Source organism: Corticium candelabrum, chromosome 13, assembly GCF_963422355.1.
Source record: "Corticium candelabrum chromosome 13, ooCorCand1.1, whole genome shotgun sequence".
Taxonomy (NCBI): domain Eukaryota; kingdom Metazoa; phylum Porifera; class Homoscleromorpha; order Homosclerophorida; family Plakinidae; genus Corticium; species Corticium candelabrum.
The window spans coordinates 5,491,406-5,501,405 of record NC_085097.1 but is presented as its reverse complement, the minus strand read 5'-3'; the positions used below and the strand labels follow the sequence as shown (position 1 = coordinate 5,501,405).

General features: G+C 40.8%; 4 protein-coding genes across 4 annotated transcripts in view; 2 read left to right on the top strand and 2 right to left on the bottom strand.

Annotated features, from left to right (window-relative positions):
- LOC134188759 (general transcription factor IIF subunit 1-like) overlaps positions 1–1,513 on the bottom strand; it is a 3,041-nt gene extending 1,528 nt beyond the window's left edge. Inside the window, exons 1-4 of the mRNA XM_062656951.1 lie at positions 1,444–1,513; positions 1,299–1,368; positions 767–957; positions 29–302 (exon numbers count right to left, since the gene is read on the bottom strand). Coding sequence (XP_062512935.1) covers positions 29–302; positions 767–957; positions 1,299–1,368; positions 1,444–1,484 — 576 coding nt within the window. The 5' untranslated portion in view covers positions 1,485–1,513. The remainder of the gene's footprint in view (positions 1–28; positions 303–766; positions 958–1,298; positions 1,369–1,443) is intronic.
- A 38-nt stretch (positions 1,514–1,551) lies between these two features.
- LOC134188878 (stabilizer of axonemal microtubules 3-like) lies at positions 1,552–5,395 on the top strand. The gene is made up of 8 exons (XM_062657086.1): positions 1,552–1,719; positions 2,245–2,433; positions 2,819–2,989; positions 4,344–4,471; positions 4,543–4,635; positions 4,741–4,857; positions 4,981–5,081; positions 5,145–5,395. Exons 1-8 carry the CDS (start codon positions 1,567–1,569, stop codon positions 5,237–5,239), a joined length of 1,047 nt encoding a protein of 348 aa, XP_062513070.1. The 5' UTR covers positions 1,552–1,566; the 3' UTR covers positions 5,240–5,395.
- A 1,236-nt stretch (positions 5,396–6,631) lies between these two features.
- The window catches only part of LOC134189280 (glutamate dehydrogenase, mitochondrial-like), a 14,436-nt gene continuing 11,067 nt past the window's right edge, over positions 6,632–10,000 (top strand). Inside the window, exon 1 of the mRNA XM_062657515.1 lies at positions 6,632–7,058. Coding sequence (XP_062513499.1) covers positions 6,686–7,058 — 373 coding nt within the window. The 5' untranslated portion in view covers positions 6,632–6,685. The remainder of the gene's footprint in view (positions 7,059–10,000) is intronic.
- Positions 8,027–10,000, bottom strand: part of LOC134189282 (uncharacterized) — a 2,634-nt gene continuing 660 nt past the window's right edge. Inside the window, exon 1 of the mRNA XM_062657517.1 lies at positions 8,027–10,000. This exon is cut by the window's right edge and continues 660 nt beyond it. Coding sequence (XP_062513501.1) covers positions 8,843–9,904 — 1,062 coding nt within the window. The 5' untranslated portion in view covers positions 9,905–10,000 and the 3' untranslated portion in view covers positions 8,027–8,842.

The window sequence follows — 10,000 nt, the reverse complement described above, 5'->3', positions numbered from 1 at the left end:
TACATCAAATGAATGTATTTAGTCTTACCAGTCGGTCTGGTATTACTGTTGTTTCTGCCTTATCACTTGTCTCTTCGTTCTGCATTTTCTTTTGAGCCATCACAGCAAAATAGTTGTACATCTTGTTTCTTGACCCAAACTGTTCCTCCGCTTCATCAGCATCCAATGTCTTATACGTAATCATAGGAGTAAAGTCATACCATGCATTAACAGGGAAGGCTTCAAACACAGAGTCACTTGCTCGAGAAAGAATAAAGTACGACGAATTGACATTCACACCTCCCTCACGTTTACCAACAAAGCTAGACAGCAATCTTAGTCATTTATAGTGTGTGTGTGTGTGTGTGTGTGTGTGTGTGTGTGTGTGTGTGTGTGTGTGTGTGTGTGTGTGTGCCTGTCTGTGTGTGTATGCCTGTATGTGTGTGTGCATGTGTGTGTGTGTGTGTGTGTGTGTGTGTGTGTGTGTGTGTGTGTGTGTGTGTGTGTGTGTGTGTGTATGTGTGTGTGTGTGTGTATATGTGTGTGTGTGTGTGTGTGTGTGTGTGTGTGTGTGTGTGTGTCTGTGTGTGTGTCTGTGTCTGTGTGTGCGCACGCATGCGTGTGTGTGTCTGTGTGTGTGCAAGTGTGAGTGTGTGTGTGTGTGTGTGTGTGTGTGTGCGTGTGTGTGTCTGTGTGTGTGCAAGTGTGAGTGTGTGTGTGTGTGTGTGTGCGTGTGTGTGTGTGCGTGCGCGCGTGCATGTGTGTGCATGCATGTGTGTGTGATTACCTTTTCCCTTTCTTCCCAGATTCCTTCAGCATCAACGGTTGATCATCAGGTTTCGGCTCTCTTCTAAATATTCCACGTTTCAGTCTTCTCGCTTCGTTTTTCTGTTCAATACCATACTGACTGCCCTCACCATACAAAGGAACAGTCACCTCGTGATTAACACGTTCAACCTGCTTGCGCACCAAAGTCGGCTACAGAAATATAATATACACACACAGTATGTTCAAACCCAATTTTTTTAATTTAAAAATTAATCAACAAAATTTTATGCGCATGCCCATACCTAAACATTTCCATGCATCATTCAATTCAAAACTGTAATTTTGTTTCAACCAAACGTGCAGCACCAACAATTTGCTATTAGTCACCAAAACAATTTTACAGACGACGCACAAAAGGTAAGTTTCAATTAATATATTAACAAAAATGTTACTGCGCATGCGTCCCACACCCAAACTATAAACATCAAATTTCATATAAATATACGGGCTTGTCGTTGTGTAAATCTACAAATGAGTGTATTATGTCCGACCTCGTTGAGTGAAGATAAGTCAATCTTTGCGGAGGTCTTGAGTCTCATGATGTTGAACTTTTTCTTCTCACTGTTCACGTCCATACACACACAGAACACACAATATGTGTAAAACGCTCACCACCAAATGCCACTCACGTATTACCGTAAAACTCTCAGTTTCAATTCTTTCATCTGACCGTCCATTGTAATAATAGAGTAATTCTAATACGGGTATTTGACGGGACATCGAATTAGAGAAATCCGTTGCGTGGCAACGTCAGTCGCAATGGCTGAGACAAACGCTGGCGTTCACGTCGACACTGTGCGCATGCAGGCTCGCTCTCTTGTCGAACCAATGCGTAACGATCTCTATTTAACATCTACGGGTAGAGGCCACGAAGTGAGACCGACAAGCGACTTTCCTCCACCAGATCACAAGGTGAAGCATCTAGACAGCTAGAAATCGCTTTTATCTATAAGAAAAAAATTAATTTAAAATATAGAGATGGCTAAGATTAAACTGAATTTTAGTAGGAAATAATAATTAATGTAATTAGAGAATAAAAATTTGAGAAAAAATGGCAGCGCTAGACTGGAGTATGCGTCATGGTAACAGGCATGCGCTTTAATGAATAACTTAAAGAATAATCGATCTGAAGACTGTGTTTTGAAATTCAGGCGTTTTTGATCTGTTTGAAGCGCTCGATGTCGTTTACGCACGCGCAAAACGTAATTAAGTACCCTGATGTTTTATTAAATTAGACACGCCTACTCATTAGCTTATAAAGTTTATGTACCTACGAAAACATACATACTATAATAGGTTTACGTCATGATTCAGAGAGCTAGTATGTTAGTGTCTATCTGTAATATGGAATTTCCAGCTTACCATCTGTACATTAATTAATTAATTAAATTGTTAATTGAGTGTCATACAGTACTCTGATATGTGTGTTCTGTGTAGACGACTCGGACAAAGCCGCTGCCCAACTACCTGGACATCGAGTCGAACGTTTGTGTTGATGACATGTACAGGACTACGACGGGCACCTTTCATGACTATAAACCTCATGTTACAATGCTGCAGCAACCGTTACATAAGAAAGCTCCGGGATCGTGGAAAGTTCATTACAATTATGAATTTCAAGAGAAGGTTGGTGTAAAATTATGTGTCTGCATGTTCACGTGTGTATGTGTTGTGTGCACGTGACTCATGCATGCACGCGTGTGCACACGTGGCACGCACGTGGAACACACCTGACACTCACGCACCTCTACACGTGGCGGATACCTGACATGCACATGCGTTTACGCGTGACACACACACTGACACAGACACAGACAGACACAGAGACACAGACAGACACACAGACACAGACACACACTGACACACGCACACACACACACTGACACACGCACACACACACACTGACACACGCACACACACACACACACACACACACACACACACACACACACACACACACACACACACACACACACACACACACTAATCAAACAAATTCATTTCTTGTCAGCTCAATGAAAAGCCTTGGAGGGCACCTCTCACAATGAGCGAACAGCACTCGGAAGCAAAAGATCAATATCGTGGGATGACTACAATACCGGCAATTCACGACCAGCCGGCCTTCTCAAGAGGCCTCCAGCCACCGACATTGAAAGACCAGCACGTTTCAGGAACAACAAAGGTAAGCTACTGGAGGGATATTTGAAGTGGTAGTTAACTATAACTTTTGTTGGTAGACTGTGTTAGTCTCTAATACTCTTGGTGTGTTTGTTGTAGTCTGCTTACATGCATTGTGTGTGTGTGTGTGTGTGTGTGTGTGTGTGTGTGTGTGTGTGTGTGTGTGTGTGTGTGTGTGTGTGTGTGTGTGTGTGTGTGTAGAGAGTCATCTTATGGAGTGATTACATCCGGGACGTTGCAGGGTTGCAGGTTCAAGTCATAGTGATGGCGAGCTATGGCATAATTTTCTTGGGCAAGAAACTCACACACAATTGCCTCTCTGACTCAGGAGTATAAATGAGTACCTGGTCATTGACTGGGGTGGCAAAGGCCCCTGACTGCGACAAAGAAAGTCCATCAGTCACTGGGGGCCTGGTGGGACTTCGGGTGCCAACACCACAGTTGGCGTTGCAGTCGGTACTCCTGCAAGTACCTGGCCAGGCTCCAGGTGATAATTTGCTTAGCTCCTACATAATGCACAGGAATCCAGCCATCTGGCTGGGGGCATAATCATAAACGGCAGCTCCTTATTCATTTGCCATTCTGTGTGTGTGTGTGTGTGTGTGTGTGTGTGTGTGTGTGTGTGTGTGTGTGTGTATGTGTGGGGGGGGGGGGGCAGTGGAGCAGACGGTAGAGCGTTGGTGATGACATCCGGGATCTTGTATTCCGTGATGAGGGTTAAAGGTTCGATCCTGGTGGAGGCGACACTGTCGCAGTTTCGTTGAGCAAGAAACTCACCCACACTTACTTCTCTCGACTCAGGAGTATAAACGAGTACCTGGTCATTGACTGGGGTGGACAAGACTGCTGGCTTGGCCGCAACATCATGCAGCAGACGGCTACGTGTGGGCCTTGGTGTCCAGTCCCAGAGCTGCACCATTGTCAGTGCTCCTGGTTGACTCTGGCCAAGCTCCAGGTGGATTGTAGCACTGGCCCAAGACTCCACGTAGCGCATGGAGGCCCTGTCTCTAGAGGCAGGGGAGCTATCTCCGCAACTGACCTCAAGGTCGACGTCGAAAGACGTGGAGGGCTTAACATTTGGCCATTTTTTGTGTGTGTCTGTGTGTGTCTGTCTGTGTGTCTGTGTGTTTATGTGCGTCTGCGTGTTGGACATGTGTTTGTCTGTTGTTTATCTATTTGTCTTCTTGTTTTTTCGTTCATCAGTCTGTTTGCCTCATGTATTCATTTCTTTCTTTGTTAGTTGTTCATCTCATCTGTAGATCCATCTCTTTGTCTGCTTACTGTTCAACATTTTACTTATATTTGTATGTATGTTTGTCTCTTTACTTATTTGTTCCTCAAACCTCTAATCATTCTAGGAAATCATAGCATCAGCTGAAAATGCCGCAATGAAAGGAGAACCCTTTGTTATTCGTGACCAAGGGACTTTACATCTTGGTGAACCATACGTTTCCACAACTAACAAAGATCACAGGGCATTCAGCAAGTCAGTACAACATCTGTCTTTTTGTTAGCTTGCAAGTCAGTTTTGCACTTACCGCTATATGTTTTATTAAGATGGGAGCTTAGTCAATACCCAAAGAAAGATGTGGCAACATACTGGCAATGTGAAGATTACCCAAAAGCTTGGGGACATGGAACAAAGAGCAAGTCAGTGATTGATTGTATATATGCTACTGTGTGTGTGTGTGTGTGTGTGTGTGTGTGTGTGTGTGTGTGTGTCCAAGTTCGTGCATCACAGATTTTCACTCTTAGTCCGCTACCCAAAGAGTCAGTTCCAAGAGAAAAAGGTCCAATGAGAGACGAGACATTTATGACAACAGCAACCAGCATCCCCCCTCTACCAAAACAACCAGACAGAGTCCCTCATCGGTAAGTCCACACAATATCTAAGCCATGTGACCATCTATCTAACAAATGGTGTGTGTGTGTGTGTGTGTGTGTGTGTGTGTGTGTGTGTGTGTGTTTGCGCGCGCGTGTGTGTGTACACAACAGAGGTATAGAGCCTTTATACAAAGAGTCGTTTGACTGGCCTTCAGATGACAAAGTTCGTGAACTATTTCTGTGTCCAGTTCCGAAACCATTTGAGCAGACAGGTTGTAAACATTACCAAAGTACAAAAATATATTAATTTAAATCGAGTAATGTCCTATGATTAGCGGTTCGTGACAGTCAACCTCTTGCACCCAACATGTATCAGACATTCAACAGCGAGTACGGCAGTCGACCGCAATACACAACGACCAGCACATAATCCAGTGGCACATGACTTGAGACGTCTTCAGAGTTTCTAATAGATTCAGTTTTACGTACAGCATTTTGATGCATTTCAGGTCTGTGATGGACGATCTATTGTTGATTAAATGTACATGTTAGAAAGAAAGACGACACGAAATGTGTGTGCTCAGTATACTGACTGTCTTGCATTAATAGATTTGCTACAATATAAACACAGTTGATACAGTAAACCTAGAACAGATCTAGAGAAATATGCAACCAGGGTAGGTTTGTGTCCAGTCGGTCATTTCTCCTCACGAGGAGAAAGACTCGGGGTTAGAGAGTCTTTCTCCTCGTAGGGTGAATGACCGGCTGGACACTCGAGCCTATACAACACCAGGTTTGTCAGTGGAATTTGACAAGGGGGAAATATTATTAACGTTAATGACTGTGGCGCACTCTGAGAGAAATTTGGAGCAAGACTATCCTTGACACTACAAACCTTCCTTTGCTCTTCCACACGGGGATATATAGCAATGAGGATAGATCACATGATGTAGGCAAGGATAGCAATGGGGTTAGATCACGTGGTGTATATATATAGACAAGTATAGGAGAGGGTTAGATCAGGTGATGTTGTTTACATCACGTGACCAAATTCCGTTACTGTCCTTGAGTGGAAGGACCACCAAAGCAAGGAAGGCGTAGTAGTGTCGAGGCTAGTGCAAGACATCATAGCATCTGTGCTAGTTATTTTGCTGTATTTTCAACTGTGTGACGAAGTCTTCCATAGTCCTGATGGTACTGTACGTCAGAGGTTTCATTGATACCAAGTAAGTATTGTGTGGTGATCTAGCTGTCTTATCTATTTATTATTTATTATTTATTTATTTATTTACTTAGTCATTTGTCTATTATATATACATATACATATATATATATATATATATATATATATATATATATATATATATATATATATATATATATATATATATATATATATACAATATTATACACAAGCTAATTGACCAAGAGTTGATCAATATATATATATATATATATATATATATATATACATATTGTATATAAAAATTACTATACTAATATACATTAAAATATTGCGACAACATACACTGCGAGAAATAGAATGTAATACAAAAATTTTGAGAAAAAATAAAATAAAAAACAACAAGCATTTATTAATTAATAAATAATAAAGTATACATATTGTATAATATGGTATGGTATGGTATGGCATGGCATGGTATAAACGTACTTATCACATTTAACAATACATCCGGGTATACACCCTAATATCCGGGAATGTACACCGCTACATACTCTTATCCGGGAACAAAGCTAACGCGCGCGCACACACTCCTCAAATTCTTACGCAATAACTTCGATTGTCTCACTACCTCTGACATCAGAGGTAAGCTGTGGGTGTGTCTCGGAAATACCGACTGACTGAAACACAGCCATGTTTCGCCTCTTCTCTCGCTTCTCCCTTCAACCCGCCATTACAACAAGCCGCCTCGTCTCCCTACCTCGTCGCCTATCAACAAACAACGACCCTGACGACCCCGACTTTCTCGACATGGTCACGTCGAGCTACGAGAAGGCCGTCGATCTCGTCGAGGAGCGTCTCGTCGACCGTCTACGCCGAGAAAATCCTTATCTCTTCAAGACTGATGAGGAGAGGATGTCACATGTGTCTGGAGTGATGCGCATTGTGCGTCCATGTAACCACATGTTGTATGTCAGCTTCCCGCTGAGGAGGGACAGTGGGGAGTTGGAGGTGATTGAGGGATATCGGGCGCAGCATAGTCAGCATAGGAGTCCGTGCAAAGGAGGTCTGAGTGATGGACAATGTTGAGTTTTGTTTGTGTGGTGTCTAGCAGAGAGTTTTAATGTTAACATGGAATAATAATTAATTAATTATTATTAGTATATAATATAATAATTAATGGTATATAAATAATTAATTAGCAAGATATGAAATTAACAATAATTATTAATAATAGATGTGTAGTAATTTAGCTCTAATGTCCAACATGGAATAATATATAAATAATTAATTTATATTATATATATACAGGAACAATAAATAATTAGTTTACATTATATATAATATATATTAATTAATTATTAGTCCTGTGTATATGATATAAATTAATTATTTATTATTCCTATATACAGAAATAATAAATAATTAATATATATTATATATACAGGAATAATAAATAATTAATATATTATATATACAGGAATAATAAATAATTAATATATATTATATATACAGAAATAATAAATAATTAATATATATTATATATACAGGAATAATAAATAATTAATTTATATTATTCATGCACAGGAATAATAAATAATTTATATTATATATATACAGAAATAATAAATGATTAATTCATATTATATATACAGGAATAATAAATAATTTATATATATTATATGTATACTATAATGTCACTGGCAGCTGCCGAGGGCCAGTTGTATAAGTAGATTGCAGAGACTATTAGTTGCATGTAAAACTTGTACAGTACTCACTACTGTCTAGTGCTATAGAAATACATTACTGTTGTATAGATGGTTGTGATTTAAATATACATGCTTTTTATTTTATAATAATTAATTACATATAATAATTAATTAATTAATTAATGATATATTAAAATGGAGGAGTCGTGTTGAAAGTAATGGGCGTTTCCGCTTTCAGTTTGTGTCTAACAGGAAAAGAGTATTGGTAGCAAAAGTAATAGTAGTAGACTGAGTAGTCAGGATTATTGTTGATGTTTGACATGTGCTGTGGTGTCTTGTCGTGAATGTGTAGTGTTTGGGTGGATGTACGTCGGGTGGGATTGATTAATGAAGCTACAAAGGAGTGGAACCTTTTTGTTTGTGTTTGGATGTTGGGTGTTGCTTTTGTTGAATGTTTGTTGACGATGTTGACTGGATGGTTTGTGGTGTAAATTTATGATGTGTAGCTGAGTGTTTGAAATGACTGAAAGATTAGGGACAGACAAATGGACAGAGAGGCATGGATATAGATGGACACACAGACAGACAAACAGACAGACAGACAAACAGACAGACAAACAAACAGAGGGACAGACAGACAGACAGACAAACAGAGGGACAGACAGACAAACATAGAGACAGACAGACATGCAGACAAACAGAGAGACAGACAGACATGCAGACAGACAGACAGAGAGACAGACAGACAGACAGGCAGACAGAAACAGACAGAGGTAGACAGAGAGACAGGCAGACAGGCAGACAGACAGACAAACAGAGGGACAGACAGACAGACATGCAGACAAACAGAGAGACAGACAGACAGACAGACAGGTAGGCAGACAGACAGAGAGACAGACGGATAGACAGACAGACAAACAGAGGGACAGACAGACAGACATGCAGACAAACAGAGAGACAGACAGACAGGCAGGCAGACAGACAGACAGACAGACAGAGGGACATACAGACAGACATGCAGACAAACAGAGAGACAGACAGACAGACAGACAGATTCATTTATTATCATCAAAACTCTACGTATGTACAGGAAACTTTCAAATATCTACCAGTCCTTCATAACTAAGCAAATTATAACACATTAATGGACTTGGCCTACAACATTGCAGTCAAACATTATGCTACTGTCGTTTGTACTGCATGAAAATCTCGACAGCTTCCTCGAAATCACTCTGGCGTTGCATCTCTGAAGAATGATGGAAAATTGCTTTCTCCAGAATGCCTTAAAACGTTGAGCGCTGTTAAAAGGATGTGCATGAGTGGTATTGTAGCTTTGCCTAGATATATGAGACAAAAACTTGTGTGCGTGCGAGCCCCACAAACCAAAATGTTCAAAGACTAGTGGAACACACTTGGATGATAAACCACCATGCAGGACCTCTCCTGAGTATTTCTTTAGTTTCTTCTCCTCTCTTACTTTTGCAGCATACCCTTCTTCTCTGTGTGCGTGGTTGAGAGCATCCTTACTCCATGGGTGTGCTAATGAAACATCCACGTCAAGATTCTGTCCTGTTTCAGAATCAAAGAGTGTCATATCAGGACGGTTTTCGCTACTAACAAAACGATGCCGGGGTTCGGTTTGATGGGGAATGTGCAAATCACTCAAACATTCACTCCAACCCTTCAAGATAGTATTGTGGGTCCAGACAGGACCTCCTCCATATTTACATGTTAGTAGGTGGTATCCTTGTTGATCCAGTTGTTGTCCACAGTCACACACTTTCACCCACTTGGTAAACGGTAAAGCCAATCCCAACCGCAAATAGGACGCTATAGAAAAGTCGTTTGTTTTAAGTGCGTGCCTATCAGAAGTAGGAATGGCATCTAACCAATCTCCGGCTCCACGACCTTGCAATGACCGCAGCCTTGCCGCATCTTTATCAGAAGGAGCCTGAGCAATGAGTTCAGACACATTAATTTCGTTTATCTCAGTACAAAGACGGTGCTGCAGTTTCTTAGGATAAGCGATGATGTCATCAAGTGTTTGAAAATCTTCATCATTGTCAGCTGACTTGGACAATGGTGGCAAGTCGGAAAAGCTAGAAATTACTTCTGAGCCAATCGACCCCGACTTTTCTTTAGAAGAAGTAAGATAATCAACCAAGTCAGTCATACACAAGAAACGAGATGGCAATTCTTTCATTGATTGACACCAAGAAGACACAAAAGCAGCATGAGAAATTTGTCCAATCTGTGTTAAACCAAAGCCTCCATTCTTGAGCTTTAGAGTCGCTTGTTT

Coding starts and splice junctions, on each gene's coding strand:
- LOC134188878 (XM_062657086.1), top strand. CDS start 1,567: ATGGCTGAGACAAACGCTGGCGTTCACGTCGACACTGTGCGCATGCAG. Junction 2,434..2,818: donor ATTATGAATTTCAAGAGAAG/GTTGGTGTAAAA, acceptor ATTTCTTGTCAG/CTCAATGAAAAGCCTTGGAG. Junction 4,472..4,542: donor GATCACAGGGCATTCAGCAA/GTCAGTACAACA, acceptor TGTTTTATTAAG/ATGGGAGCTTAGTCAATACC.